Raw genomic sequence first — 16,251 nt, 5'->3', positions numbered from 1 at the left:
AGCAGAAAAGAGGATGTTTCGCTGAGTAAATAGAAACCAAACATGTCACACTTTAAAATCGAGCATGCTCGCGGAATGGCGACAAACTTAAGCATCTCCATAGGTGGCGCTTTAAAAATTTTTACAGGTTACCAGTTTAGAGTTGCAAAGTAGGTCTAGAGCTTGAATTCTTACTTCCACTAGAACCCTTGAGGCGATACTTCACGTATGGTGCGAACACAATCTAGAAATGCATGCATGACCTGCGTGCGAGCACAGGGGTAGAGGGGCACAATTTTTATTTTGATACCTGGGTTATGGCTGACAACTGCAGCCATAACCTCGGTATAACAATTTGAACACAATAACTTACATATATGCGATTTGGCAGCAAGTGAAGAGATTAGTCTAAAACTATATTTTTCTATCAGATAGAAGAGCTAAGTCTGTGACCTCATTTTTCTCTACTGCAATAGGGCTTGGTCAAGGGTGCACTCCCAGCCTGCTGACTGGAGAATGGCTGAGGTCATCTCTGTGTTCTGTCCACCTGTCAGCATGCATATGGTGTTTACTACTCTATGGAAAACATAAAAGCTACACTGAACCTCCTTTCCCCAGTGTTGTTATGCATTGCTATGAATTACAAGAAGTGGGTATAAACAGGTAGTGTTGGGCGAACAGTTTGAGCCGAGCAAAAGTTTGGCCCGAACATTAGCTGTTCGCCCATTGCACGCAAGGCCATTCCAGCTTTGTACCATCACGTGGAAGGCAATGTTGTGGCATCATTGGGCATGGCAGTCATCATCAAGGTCCACCTTACTGCTGACACATAGTCCAGCAAGCATTGCCAGGGACACTATATTTCCTTCACAGCACACTGGGTAATTCTGCTTGCAACTAGGAAGGATGCAGGACAGGGCTCAGTTTTGGAGCTTGTTTTGCCGCCACATCTCTATACAGCTGGTGGTGATGATTTGTCAGCTCCACCGCCTTCTCCTCCATGCCCTCCTCTGCTTAATTGTCCTATGAACCACCAGTACCCCCTAAGCATTCGAGCGGCTGTTCAACGAGCTAAAAGATGCGATGCAGTACTTCAGCTGGTCTGTCTAGGGGACAGGAACCACACTGGAGCAGAGATTCGTTCAGCTCTGCAGGGGCAGGCCCAGATGTAGTTTGTGCCATGCCAGCTTGAGCCAGGAATGGTGGTGTGCGATAATGGCACTAACTTCCTGTCTGCCCTTCGACAAGGAAAGTTGACACATGCCATGCCTGGCACATGTCGTCACTTTGGTGGTGCAGCGTTTCTTAAACAGGTACCCAGGGTTGCAAGATCTTCCAAAAGCAGGCCAGAAGAGTCTGTAGTCATTTCAGGCAGTCAAACACAGCCAGTCAAACACAGCCAAAGTTCAGTTGGCTGAAATTCAGCTGGAATTCTACCTGCCTGTAAACCGCCTGATTTGTGATATGCCCACCAGGTGGAACTCAACTTTGGCAATGCTGCAGCATCTGCAAATGCAGCAAAGAGCCATCAGCGAGTATCTGTGGGAGTATGACATGACAGGTTTCAGGGCAGCTCTGCTTTTTTTCCCCATGCCAATGGCTGCTGGATGCATGCACTGTAGCCGTGACAATGCATGCATCAGTGACACAATCCCTGTTGCGTTCCTGCTGGAGCAACTCTGTGTGGTATTACGGACAGGGAACTCGAGGCAGAGCAGTGGGAGGAAGAGGACTTTCTTTCCTCTCAAGGCCCGCTTTATGCAGATACCATTTTTGCATCGCCACAGAACACAAAAGAGGAGAGGGAGAAGGAGGAGAAGCATTCTGGTAGTTTTGGAGGCATTGAAGCAGAGGAAGACATACATCAAACCTTAAGAGATGGTTTTCCATCCCCTGAACCTTTGGTAGTAGTACTTGGCTGGGGGGAGGCAGTTCCAGATACTGTAATCCTAAGTGACCCCAAGGACTCTGCTTCTCATGTCTCCCCAAACTTGGGGTGCATGGCCTCCCTTATGCTTCAAAGCCTGCGAAAGCACCCAAGAATTTGTGGCATCAAGGAGAAGGATCATTATTGGTTGGCAACCCTCCTTGACCACTGTTACAAGGGGAAAGTCTCAGAACTTTTAAGTCTCAGAGTTTACGTAATGCCTTTTCAGACTCTTCTAGGTTACAGTCTCATGGAAAAGCTAGTTTAGAGGCTTCTGTTGGTCAAAAGAGGAGCGGTGAAGAAGGGGGCCGCCTCAGTGATGCCTTTCAAAATTTTTTTAATCATCAGCGCCAGGGCTGCCAGCTTCCACATCCCATCAGCAATGTCTGCATCATATGGTAGAAGATTTTCTAGGGACAAAAACAAACATGGAGAGCTTTACAGTTTATGATCCACTGGGTTACTGGGTCATGAGAATATACCAATGTCCAGAACTTGCCAAGTATGCAGTTGAGCTGCCCTGCATCCAGCATGCTTTCCAAACGGGCATTCAGGGCTGCTGGAGGTTTTGTGACAGATAAAAGAGCGCGTCTGTCCACAGACTCAGTTGACCGGCTGACATTTATCAAAATGAATAATTCCTGGATCAGCAACAGCTATCAAGCCCCTGATGCCAATGTCGCCGATTAAGAGTTTTTGGGATGTGGAATCTGTGCAAGACTGCCTAGCATTGTAGGTGTTGATTTTATCAGCAAGAAATTTTTGAGTATAGGTTTCATGAGCACAGTGAACACTCAAGGACCAATTTTTCTGCACCCGTTTACAGGTGCATACATTTTCAATATTTATGGCAAGGCCAATTCTTGCGTTCATTAATAGTACCTCTATAGGGTTATGGTGTGAAGGCACCACCAACACCTAAAGCCCAATTTCTCAGCCACTTTTTAAAGGGGCATATCATATACATTTTTTGCAGCAAGGCAAATTCTTGCTTTCATCAAGAGTACCTCTATAGGATTATGGTGTGAAGGCACCACCAACAACCAAAGCCCCAATTTTTCCACACAAGTTACTTCTATCCAAACTCTGCAAAACAGACACCAGAATGTATTCAGAAAATCTATAATCTTGTTCTGAGTGCACTAAATTGTGGCCTCATGATACAGACTGGCTCACCAAGTCATCATTTACAAAATAAAGAAAGCCTGCAGGGAAAATGTCATTTTTTTTCTTGTTAAATGCCATTTTTGCTGCAGCAGGTTCTATACACGGTACAGATGCGCCACTTTACAGACAGACTAAGAGCCCCCCAAGCACTATCTTTAAAGGAATTTTTCATTTTTATTATTTCACATTAAGCATCATTATATCACTGCTCATTTAAAAATGATCTTTTTTACAAACTTTTTTTGCATTGATACATGTCCCACAGGGCAGTACCCAGACCCCCATACCCTTTGTTTGCCCAATAACTTGCATATAAGCCTTTAAAATTGATACTTTTAAATTTTTCATTTCCGGGTCATAGACATTAATCGGGATCGTTGTTCGGCTTCGAACTTTTGCACTGTTCGAAAGTTCTGGCGCAAACCGAACAGGGGGGTGTTCGGCCCATCTCTATAAACAGGTACTTACACTAGTTAGATTTAAATGTACAGTACATTTAATGATGGTTTAATGAATAAATAATTATGTTAAATGTGTGTTTTTATATCTGCTGTGTGTCTAGCTTCAAATAATAATCGTCAAACAATGGAGCAAAATATAACTATTCAGTCTCGTTTCCTCAACTTTCCATAAATGTGAAGAAATAATTTAGCAGCTTCATTAACATGTCCATTAATTAATCAGCAAATGACCATATAATTTGGAGGCTGCTGAGCGGAGATAGAGTGTGTGGGCTGCTCCAATACAGGGCTCCACATATCGCTGCACTCTAATCAGCCTCCATGAGCTTGGGCCATGCTGAATTGGCATGGACAATGTGGACAGACACAATATATTTATCATGATTAAGGACAAAAGACAAAGAACCATTATCACTGTAAGCCAAATTAGCTATAAACTTCCTCTGCTACACTCATTATATTTGAGGGTTAACTAATTGCCAAGCACTCTTCTGCATTTTCTGTTACTCCAGCAATGTAGCCAATAAATGTATAATTGGCCTGTTAAGCAACCGACAATACGTAGAATTCCAAGAAAATGTGTTATATAGCCAGTAAACGGATAATAAAAAAGAATGCATTGGGTTTTCACTGCTCAATTTGTGAAGAACTGTGTAGTAGAGTATTTGGATAGAAACTATTCAAAATATCTATTCAATATGCAAAAAAAATCATTGTATAATATGCTGTAAGGTATAGTAACCAATCAAAATTTATCACTCAGTTATTTGAGTCCTGTAAACTGAAATCTGAATGACTGCAACTGCCACACATGGATTAAAGTGATATTAAACCCTTGTTTTAATCACATATTTGCTTATGCTCCTATTTAAGTTGGTGCCATGACCGTTGCCCCAGGTTTCCTGTTTCAGGGTGACTCCTTTCTCTTGCAGCATAATGTGGAGCCACCCTTCTGTGCAGGGCCTAGAGTTGTGTCTCCTCACACTGTGTGGCATCGACAGTAACATACTTCCCCATAGAGTGGATGGCAAGGTAATCCCCTGCTCCTCCCACCTCTTCCCCCTTCCTTCCCCCAGGTAACAGACTGGCTTGAGACTGCACCCACTGTTAATTCTTTTCTTTGAAGACTGGAAGTTCAGGGAAGCAGCACTAAGCGAGCAGGAGCCAGCAGCAATGAAAGTTGTAAACTGCAGGTGCTGAGGTAAGAATTTTAAAGAAATGGTTTACTGATGAATGTTTATTTTATTGTTCTCAATGTATTAATTTATTAATACTACCCCCTGAATGTGACCCATTCAGAAAAATGGGGCTGTGCTGCCACTGCGTGCATTTGGGGTGTTAAATAGGTGCTAAGGAGGCAACATATTGCCTCCTTACTGCCTGTCAAATGCCTCTAAAAAGTGGGAAGAGCATGGAACGCTTTTCAAAGGAGCAATATTCCTTGCCGCTATTGTGAACAAGCCCTAAAAAAAAAAAAAGCGGTCCTGCTGTGTTTGAAAAGCAGTTCTGATCTACAGGATATTGTACTAATATACATAAACACACACACTACATACATAAACTCATAAAACTCCCGCACACACACACACAAAACTCCCACACTCGTATACACACAAAACGCCCGCAAACATACACACACAAACTCCCGCACACATACACACACACAGAAACTCCCGCACACATACACACACACAAACCCTCGCACACATACACACACACAAACCCCTGCACACATACACACACACAAACCCCCGCACACATACACACACACAAACCCTCGCACCCATACACACACACAAACCCCCGCACACATACACACACACAAACCCTCGCACACACACACACACAAACCCCCGCACACATACACACACACAAACAAACCCCCGCACACATACACACACACAAACCCCCGCACACATACACACACACAAACAAACCCTCGCCCACATACACACACATACATACACACACACACACACACACAGCCAAATGCAGAATGTATCTGCACCCGCACTGACTGAGTGAATGGTTAATTTGCACTGCTGCTTTCAAGGGAAGGCGAAGAGATGCCTCCCCCTTCCACTGCTCTGCTTGTCCCCATAATCGAGTTCCCAGTGTGCAGATGTAGAATTCAGAGCTCCACCAATCTATCTATACAGGGCTGAGACCAGTGGAGCCGGCACACCGAGAGCTTGATTCACACTCTCTCTCAACCAGGATGCCACACCACCCCATTTGAGAAAGGCTGTGTTAAAATGCAGAGGGTTTAATACTATTTTTAGGTCAAAATAACGGCTACAATCTAGAGCAACAGCTTTCAATATGGTAAAGTTTAAGCTGAATCCTAAGCTAATATATGACACAAATTATTGCACTCCTGGAGGATACACTCCGGCTGTGACATAGAATGGGAAATCTTTTCCTGCTGTAGTAATGCATTAGTGTAAAAACCTTCAGGGTGCAGCGCCCCCCCCCCCCCCCCTTTTACTTATCTGAGTCCCATCTCTATCCAGCGATGTGAATGAGAGAAGTGGCTCTCTCAGGTCTCTGTCCTCATTGGGTCACACAGCAATGGGAGCCATTGGCTCCTACTGCTGTCAATCAAGCCAATGAGGAGAGAGCAGGGGTGGAGCCGAGCCATGTGTGACAATGCCTATTCACAGGAGCGTGGCTCGGGAGAGAGCCTGTTTGAGTGCTTCCATAGAAAGAAGCTTGCTATTGGGGACACTCAGCAGGGGGAGGACCCAGGACTGCCTGCGGGGGGCCCAAAAAGAAGGGGATTGGGGCTGCTCTGTTGTTTTATTTTTGTTTCTTTAGAATCATTTAAAAGCTAAAACGCCAGGAATTCAGCTACTTTGAAAAAACTGCACACATACCATGAGCTAAGTCCAACAAGGTGCCTGCCGCCTCATAGACTTAGCTCTATTATTTACATCTGACAGGTTTATTGTGCTCCAGGGAGATAACTCTCTGTGATCTCTGCTCCTTCAAGAGTAAAATTGCTAGAACTGTTATGCCCGCCCCTCTCCTCTGCTGCCCATTCACAGAAGCCTTTGTATTTTGTGAATGAGTTCACATGATGACATGTTCGAGACAATCTTGCCACTCTGTGGATTGTAGCTTCACTGCAAAGAGGCTCCACCTCCCAACTACCACATGATTCTCTGTAATTGTGTAAAGGCATCAGCCTTCTTTTTTTATTACAATCTTCAAGGATCTCAATTATGAACTTTTTCAAGATCTCTAAGGAGTTTGTGAATAAGTCCATAATTGGACGAAAATGCATTGTGCACACGAATGGGACTTTTACTATTTTTAACAAAACGTTACACTACCACACTATAGGTGTTTTTGTGTAATAAGGGATTCAGGTTAGTCTGCGCCTGCCTTTTGAGAAATGTGGAAAATTGTTTGAGTAAAGGACATGATTGATAGTCAAAGTTTTTTGGTGTAAAGTGCCGGTGACCTTCTACTGATTTAGGGGTCAGGTAAATCTGTTGAATTGCTCTGATCACACGGGTTGAGGTGTTAGTTTGAAGAACATTGTTATAAGACCTTGTTAAGGAAGATCATAGACCCTTGGTGAATAAAAAAAAGACTATTTATGCAATACTGGAGCACTTTATTAAATTTACTCTGTTATTGGATGTTATCTTTTGTATTATTTGGACACTTATAGTATGTTTCAAGTGTAATTGCATATGTTGATATCAGTGTTATTAGAACACTAAAATAGTAGTGGGATTTATAGGTTGTGTTTCCCTAATTGTAATTACCGGTATATTGTAAATCTAAAGGTCTAGAATGGACAGAAATATAAATCCTTTGGAAGTTAAGATATATGCACTGTATATTTAGCTGTATTTAGCCTGGATTTCAGCTTCCAGATGCCTGCACATTTTACAACTGAAACATGCACTTGCATATGATTAGAATAAATTTACAGCAATCCTGAACTATTTGGGGTCACAAACAATCCAATTAAAGAATAGACAAGGTTGAAGAACATGGATTGGATGAGCCAGAATTTTTTTTTCACTAGATCTAAGCATATTGAATGGTGCACATGTACAAATATGTATGATATTCTTTAGAACTGCATAATCAGAATGTTTGGGTTCATGTTTGGTGTAACCTGTACTACAAAATAAATTCTTACCAGAGATCTTTCAACTGCAGGCCCAGAGTTACATTTCTGAAATAACAATGATAAAATATTAGAAAACATGATCATTATTATTTATACTTGATATATTCATGAGATCAAAGTCTTCAGTGGGGAAGACAGCTTATAACATTTATCTGCATTGTTTCTTGGCAAACGAAAACCAACCCAACAGAAATTTCTTTTTTAAATATAGGTCATTCATAAACATCAGTGGTTAAAGGTGGTGGGTCAGAAGGTCTTTGAATGAAATTTGTGAAGATGGAACTGTAGGAGCTGCCATTGCTCACCTGGTTTTAAAAAAGTGCATGTACTTAGGCTTTCAAACTGAGCCTGGGTTCACAACCTTTCAACCAGGATTTCATGGAACCCTAGAGTTCTGTCAGAGGTTGCAAAGGGTTCTTTGAGCAGTGGTGGATAGAACTCCCATCTGATGGTGCCTGCATAGTTCTGACACTAATGCCACTTCACCGAGCCAGGGAGCATGGGACCAGTGAAGCTTCTCCTCTTTTTTCACAGTTTGGTAACCACCACTGGCACCAATGATCATGACAACTATCTGTAAAAGGGGGCATTCCTTCCACTGACCACCAAAAGCATCATTTTCCCTACTGTGCCCTAATGTATGAAGGCACTACACTGACCACCAGTGTAATGGCATTCTTCCCAATAACCACCAGCGTAAGGGGAACCTCTCTCGTTGGCCACTAATGGTGTGGCCAACATACCATCAATTGTATACAAAATCATTTTTAGCATGGGTTCCCCATGTCCTGATCATTTTAAGGGTTTCTCCATGGTAAAGAGGGTGAAAAAGACTGATCTAGAGAGCCACCGACCAGATGCAGGCATTCAAGTCAGGGGTTTTCAAACCTCAGTAGCTGTATACTTGTTCTAGGTCAGTATATTACTAGCCAGGATCACATGACTGCCTGGTTGCCCCCACCTTTATAAACAAGTCAGCAACAGAAGCTGCCGTATTCTATCCTCAGTCATTTCCTTAACTTCATAGACACAGATTCCCTTTAAATATAGAAAGGCTTCAATTTCATATCTTGTTATTTTGTCCTTCAATAAGCTACGCTTGCTCCAAAATGCAGAGGATTTAGGAATCAGGAGCAGACATAGGCCATATGCCTATGCTCCCACTAACACCAGAAGTGCTTGCTTTAATGTAACTTTAACAAATTGGCCTTTGCAGTGTGCTATAAACATGGTTTAGAAGAAACATTTTATGCATTTGGGATATTGCAATGCAGAGCAAATATATAATATATATTTACTATGCTTTTTATAATGAGTGTTAATGCAGCACATCTGGTGTGAACGAAAGCATTAAAACATTGTTTTTTTGGCATAAATTGAATTTTCCTGATCTGGAAGTTACAGGAAAGGAATTTGGCAGTTGGGGTTTCTTTGCACAGCATGTATTATTTTTTCTTATTAGCAAAACAAGTTACTGAAATAGGGAATAATGTATTGTAATTGTAATAGTAACTGGCATTGGCTTTAAGTTTGAGTGGAAAACGTATTTTGTATAGTTTTAGATAAAGCAGGGAAGGGTGAGAACCTGTCAAATTCTGCAGTTTCTGTCTCCATTGGGGAGATCATTCTGCACTGTGAGAGATCATTCTGCACTGCTTCTTCTATGACCATTGTCATCAGGACAAAAAATGAAGAGAGCTTAAATTTTACATTTGACCCCCGAAGAGGTGTAAAATACAACTTTCCTAGTGGATGACAACTGTAAAATGTGCACTTTAGCTTATTTTTGATGAGATTTCCACTCACTTCCTGTCAAGTCTTCAGTACATGAAGTACATAGTGATTCTCTCCTACAAAACTTGATGACATTTTAACCCTTCCCTCCCAATCCAAAAATAAAAGGTTTCAGCTAAGTTTGCCAAGCAGACCCTGTACAGTATATGTGTTAGATTGATGAAAACAGTGCTTCCAAAACCGGTCCTTAAGTCCCATTAACAGTGCATGGCTATATATGCATAAAGATGGAGCCATTCATGTCCAAGCTAAATGGTTCAACTACCTGTGCACAACTTGTGGGATTCATGGATGTGTTTAGGAAGCACAGTGGTAAAATATTGAGGAAATCCTTTAATGGAGATTTCAAATAGAGGACAGAATCATGGCAGGATTGGGGATGTAGGTTTCTTCCCATTTGTGCTATAAAGAGTGAACATCTGCTTGGAGGGCAATTTCTGCTTCCATCTGTCCAAGAAAAAAAATACTAACTAGAATTCCAAATTTAATGGTGATTATCAAAGCCAAGCAAAAAAATGGACAGTACTTTCAGGTTGAGTTAGTGACCAGTGACAGATACCTTCTTCTGAGGATTTCTCTATAAGCTGACTAGCACACTGGAGCATTCAGAAGGGCTATCTTTGACGAAGGTAAAAGGAAATAAAGAAAACACGATGGATCATATACCAAACTGATGAATTGTAGAAGACTAAGGCCAGGGTCTGGTGGCTATTATTCCCATAATCAGTTTTTCTTTTTTGCTGAAGTGGGGAAAAATATTAAGCATTAACAAAAATACACATTGCACTATATGAACTCACTGAAAGCAATGTCACAAATATATGGGTAAATGTTCTAGATACATTTAGATTGAGTTTTGCAAACTTCTTGAGCCTGGTGAAGAACATGTTAACCAATCACAATTCTTACTTTAATTTTTCCCACCCAAGAAAGCCGGTGATTTTTAGGATCAAAATGGTTTTCACAGATTTGTTTTGGATCATTTTACAAAGCGTTACATTTGTGAACATCGCCATCCAGCTTATATGATCATAACAGCATGTACTTGTATTTAAAGAGGGCTTGTCTTAATCTTGCTAGAATGTAAAAATAAGACATAATAGAAGGGTTGAAATGCCTACTGTTCCTGAAGGAAATGCTGCTAAGTAGACCCTCTCATGTGACCAGGGGAAGATCAGCCAACCTAACACTGAACCTCGATTTACTGAAATCACATGACCAATGCCTAAGTTTTTGATCAAGTGAACAGCACTGGAGGAAACTTGGAGTAGCATTTTGTCTCAGCAACATAAGTATGTCACCCCTTCATTTACTCTTATTTTGACTGACACAACACAACAAAAGCTCAAAAGTAAACTGTCATGAGGAAAATATGGGGTTGCCTTTGCTAACCCCCTTCTGAAAATGCTAGTTGCGCTATGTCAATACACTAACTTCAATGTTTCTCGAGTTGGACACCTGGAACAAATATGCCTGTCAGGAAAAGAAAAGTTAGAAGCCCTTATAGGCACCCTTGTTACAGGCTGTGACCTAAGAAGGTCAACGTGGCAGATGGGCAACTGGTATTGTCAGAAGGAGATTCCAGCAGTGGCAGTCTCCATGTTTATTTTCATGGCAAGTTTCCTTTACATGAACAGTTAAGTATCTGCTTTATATATGTCATGATTACATAATAAGCCTTAACTAGATTAGAATTCATTTAAATATCATGGAACAGATTCTGCCACATAGGTTCTGCAAAATCAAAAAAAAAAAAGAAAAAAAAAAAAAAAAAAAATGAAAAGTGTAGCACCTTTTTTGACTCGGCTTTTTGGCTGCGTTTCCCGGTTGGTGGCAGTGTGGTGACAGTAAAATTGTTGGGGTCCTCACAGTCTCGGATTTTGGATTCTTTCATCAAGGAATCAAGTCTCTTCTTAGCTATGTTTTCCACTTGCTTCCTATTGGTGGAAGCCTACAGATATATGTAAACACAAAGGATAAAATATAGCCACTGCCCTTTTCATTTACAAGAAAAATTAAAATTAAAAAATGTAGGCATTTGTATCAGGCGTATACAATGTATGTAGCCATTTTGCGCTCCATAAGCCTATCAATAAGCAAGGAACTGAGTGATGTCACTAGCAGTTAGCTCACTAATAGGCTGCATCTTATTGATTTGGCATGCAGAATGGCTTCCTGCATAGTCTGTAGGCAATCGGCACACAATGCATTGAGTTTCATAGACACACCAATACTTTTGATGGGCATTCACTTGGCCGGTAATGGTGCATGCAATTATATAAAAGTCACAGGCAGCGATTCCAAGGAAGGAGAGGAGGCAGTTACTGATTTGTCAAAGCCATGGAAAATGCAATGTCTTTACTGAAAGACTCTTAATGAATTTGCTGGATGAAATGTCTGCAAATATTAATTTAGCAAGGGCTTCATAGGAAAATGAAAAAGGTTCATGCATTTTTAAAAAGATTTCTAGTCATATTGTCTAGACAGGAGAACTTTTAAGCAAAAATTTAAATACTTCTCTTTCTTGTGTAACTTAATAGGATATAATTAGGTAGCGCGATGTAAGGCATATTATAAAACCAATGTCTAAAGTAGTTGCTTTAGTTCCATCTATGGACCAATTAAAATAATATAAGCTAGATCTTACTTTTAACTGTCTGTTCAATCTGAATTATCTGCTTACAAAATATAGAAATGGTCTAATAAAAGTGAAATATTGATGTCAATTTGGGGAATTTTACCCCGTTAAATAAAAACCAAAAATAGAAATGTTTATTTTCTGGAAATGTTTAAAGTACCAAGTTTACAGTCAAAATTCTGTTTCTGATTACATGGGGAAGGATTGGAACCCCTGTCTACTGGTTATATCCCAAAAGTAAATGGGTGTCATTAAGACACAAACAGAGCAAATTTCCCCAACAGGGGAGACACGCAGGGTTTTTTAGACTCTGCATGTCTCATTAAAGAGAACCTGTCACCAAAAAAATCATCACATAGGGGACTTTGGGCCCCTATGTGATGGGGAAAAAAAGTTACGTTAAAAAAAAAAAAGTTTTTTTTTTTTTTAATTGTAAAAAAATAAAGTTACACCCAAGCACATAAAATCTCCCCTCAAAAAACTGAGCACCCCCTATCCTTACATATACGCAAGTACAAACGTAAACGCACACGACAGAGTGCCTACGCCTGAAAATGTTGATGATTGCAGTACATGTTACATATTGCCACGCACGCTGGAATGGCAGCAATAATTCTAGCACCAGACCTCCTTCGTACCACTAAAATGATGACCTATAGGGGGCTTTTAAAGCGTCGCCTATGGAAAATATAGGGTACTAAAGATTGTCGCCATTTCACGAGAGCATACAAATGTAAGGTTTGACATGTTGGGTATCTATTTACTCAGTGCAACCTCAGCTTTTGTATTTTACCAAACAATCTGGTAGTTTATTGTGTTTTTGTGCCCCTTAAAATTAACTTTTAATGTTTTTTTCATGGAAATTTTGTGTCCTAGACCTTTGCGGTAATATCTCATGTGTCTAAAAAATTAAAACTACCACTATTTTATTCTCTAGGGTGTCTGTCTTCAGAAAATATATAATGTTTGGGGGTTTTATGTAATCTTCAGGCCTAAAATTACTTTTTTAACCACTTACAGACCACCTGTCGTCGTTCTACATCGGTACTTTGAAGAGGGATATCGTTGTTATGGTAGCAACTAGCTAATATAATAATTTAAAAATTTTTTTCAAATGACATTTAACTTTTGTTTTTTAATTATTGCATTTTAGTGTAAATATGAGATCTGAGGTCTTTTTGACCCCAGATCTCATATTTAAGAGGTCCTGTCATGCTTTTTTTCTATTACAAGGGATGTTTACATCCCTTGTAATAGGAATAAAAGTGACACTTTTTTATTTTTTAAAAAGAGCAGTGTAAAAATAAAAAATAAAAGGTAAAATAAATAAGAAAAAAAACAATTTTTTTTAAACGTGCCCCATCCCGCCAAGCTCGCGTGGATAAGCGAAAGCATACGTGAGCAGCGCCCACAAATGAAAACAGTGTTCAAACCACACATGTGAGGTATCGCCACAATCATTAGAGTAAGAGCAATAATTCTAGCCTTAGACCTCCTCTGTAACTCAAAACATGCAACCTGTAGAGAGCTTTTTAAACGTCGCCTATGGAGATTTTTAAGGGTAAAAGTTTGTCACCATTCCACAAGTGGGCGCAATTTTGAAACGTGACATGTTGGGTATCAATTTACTCAGCGTAACATTATCTTTCACAATATAAAAAAAAAATGGGCTAACTTTACTGTTGTCTTATTTTTTAATTTAAAAAAAGTGTATTTTTTTCCCCAAAAAGTGCGCTTGTAAGACCGCTACACAAATACAGTGTGACAGAAAGTATTGCAACGACCATTTTATTCTCTAGGGTGTTAGAAAAAAATGTATAATGTTTGGGGGTTCTAAGTAATTTTCTAGCAAAAAAAAAAGTTTTTAACTTGTAAACACCAAATCTCAGAAAGAGGCTTGGTCTTTATGTGGTTAAACGTGTGCAAAACCGGCTCTGGCCGTGAAAGGGTTAAAGGATAAGTTCAACTTCGGGAACATGTTACATGTTCCACCTGTAAGCTTTGTTAGTTAAAAAAAAACTGGCTCCTAACTCTTTTTTAGCTGGCTCCTAGATTCAAGGCAAATTTGCCAAGCCGTGTGTGTGTGTGTGTGTGTGTGTGTGTATATATCTATAGCCATATAAATATATACACATATACACATACACACATATACAGTGGATATAAAAGTCTACACACCCCTGTTGATGTAAAAAAAAAAAAAAAGAAGGAGAAAAAGCACTTTTTCCACCTTTAATGTGACCTATAAACTGTACAACTCAGTTGAGCAACAAACTGAAATCTTTTAGGTGGAGGGAAGTAAAAATAAAATAATATGGTTGCATAAGTGTGCACACCCTTAAACTAATACTTTGTTGAAGCACCTTTTGATTTTATTACAGCACTCAGTCTTTTTGGGTATAAGTCTATCAGCATGGCACATCTTGACTTTGCAATATTTGCCCACTCTTCTTTGCAAAAACACTCCAAATCTGTCAGATTGTGAGGGCATCTGTGCATAGCCCTCTTCAAATCAACCAACAGATTTTCAATGGGATTCAGGTCTGGGCTCTGGCTGGGCCATTCCAAAACTTTAATATTCTCCTGGTGAAGCCATTCCTTTGTTGATTTGGATGTTTGCTTTTGGTCTTTGTCATGCTGAAAAATTAAGTTCCTCTTTCCAGCAGAAGCCTGAAGGTTTTGTGCCAATATTGACTGGTATTTGGAACTGTTCATAATTCCCTCTACCTTGACTAAGGCCCCTGTTCCAGCTGAAGAAAAACAGCCCCAAAGCACGATGCTGCCACCACCATGCTTCACTGTGGGTATGGTGTTCTTTTGGTGATGTGCAGTGTTGTTTTTATGCCAAACATATCTAATTATGGCCAAAAAGTTCAGCCTTGGTTTCATCAGACCATAACATATTTTCCCACATGCTTTTGGAGACTTCAGATGTGTTTTTACAAAATTTAGCCGGGCTTGGATATTTTTCTTGGTAGGAAAAGGCTTCTGTCTTACCACTCTACCCCATAGCCCAGACATATGAAAAATACGAGATTGTTGTAACATGTACCACACAGCCAAAAATTGACAGATGTTTTTGCAGGTCCTTTACTGTTTCTGTGGGCCTCCTGGCAGCCCCTCTGACCAGTTTTCTTCTCGTCTTTTCATCAATTTTGGAGGGACGTCCAGTCCTTGGTAATGTCACTGCTGTGCCATATTTTCTCCACTTCATGATGACTCTCTTCACTGTGTTCCATGGTACATCTAATGCCTTGGAAATTCTTTTGTACCCTTCTCCTGACTGATACCTTTTAACAATGAGATCCCTCTGATGCTTTTGAAGCTCTCTGCGACCATGGCTTTTGCTGTAGGATGAGACTAAGAAAATGTCAGGAAAGACCTACTAGAACAGCTGAACTTTATTTGGGGTTAATCAGAGACACTTTAAATGATGGCAGGTGTGTACTGACTCCTACTTAACATGAGTTTGAATGTGATTGCTTCATTCTGAACACAGCTATATCCCCAGTTATAAGAGGGTGTGCACACTTATGCAACCACATTATTTTAGTTTTTTTGTTTTTTTTTGTTTTACTTCTTCCCTCCTAAAAGATTTCAGTTTGTTTTTCAACTGAGTTGTACAGTTTATAAGTCACATTAAAGGTGGAAAAAATTCTGAAATTATTTATCTTTGTCTCATTTAACAAAAAATAATAAACATCACAGTTTTGATTTTTTTTTTTTTTTTGTATTACTTGCAGCAGAACCCCTAGAAGATATAAAAGGAACAAAAATATTTTAGTTCTGTATTAATACATTATTAAATTTATGTTTACATGAGCAGTGTAAGTAAGTGAATTCGATTTGATATCTGTCTTATGCAGTCCCTGTACAGCAGAGCTCAGACAGAGCAAGAAGCAGCATAAGGAGCCATTCTGGGGCATGCTGATAAGAGGAGAGAGCAGAGTGAGAGATGAGCTAATCAGTCTGCAGACTGTCCTTGCACTGCCAAGTAACAAGGCGGGGGAAGAACAAGACCTACAAGTATAACTTTACTGCAGCAGAGAAAAAAAAAGAAACAGGTCTCCTGCTTTACCGGACAGGAAGGACTGTGCTGTGTGAATCTTAGAACTGAGAGGACAGAAATGCAATT

At 40.1% G+C, this 16,251-nt stretch overlaps 1 protein-coding gene across 7 annotated transcripts in view; it reads right to left on the bottom strand.

Annotated features, from left to right (window-relative positions):
* PLCH2 (phospholipase C eta 2) overlaps window positions 1–16,251 on the bottom strand; it is a 1,074,339-nt gene that overhangs the window by 141,803 nt on the left and 916,285 nt on the right. For all 7 annotated transcript variants that reach the window (XM_073602999.1, XM_073603003.1, XM_073603004.1 and 4 more), the window contains 2 exons: window positions 11,271–11,429; window positions 7,694–7,729 (listed from right to left, as the gene is read on the bottom strand). In XM_073602999.1, coding sequence (XP_073459100.1) covers window positions 7,694–7,729; window positions 11,271–11,429 — 195 coding nt within the window. The remainder of the gene's footprint in view (window positions 1–7,693; window positions 7,730–11,270; window positions 11,430–16,251) is intronic.

Source organism: Aquarana catesbeiana, linkage group LG10, assembly GCF_042186555.1.
Source record: "Aquarana catesbeiana isolate 2022-GZ linkage group LG10, ASM4218655v1, whole genome shotgun sequence".
NCBI classification, from domain to species: domain Eukaryota; kingdom Metazoa; phylum Chordata; class Amphibia; order Anura; family Ranidae; genus Aquarana; species Aquarana catesbeiana.
The sequence above is the reverse complement of the archived record's forward strand: the minus strand, read 5'-3'. Positions and strand labels throughout refer to the sequence as shown.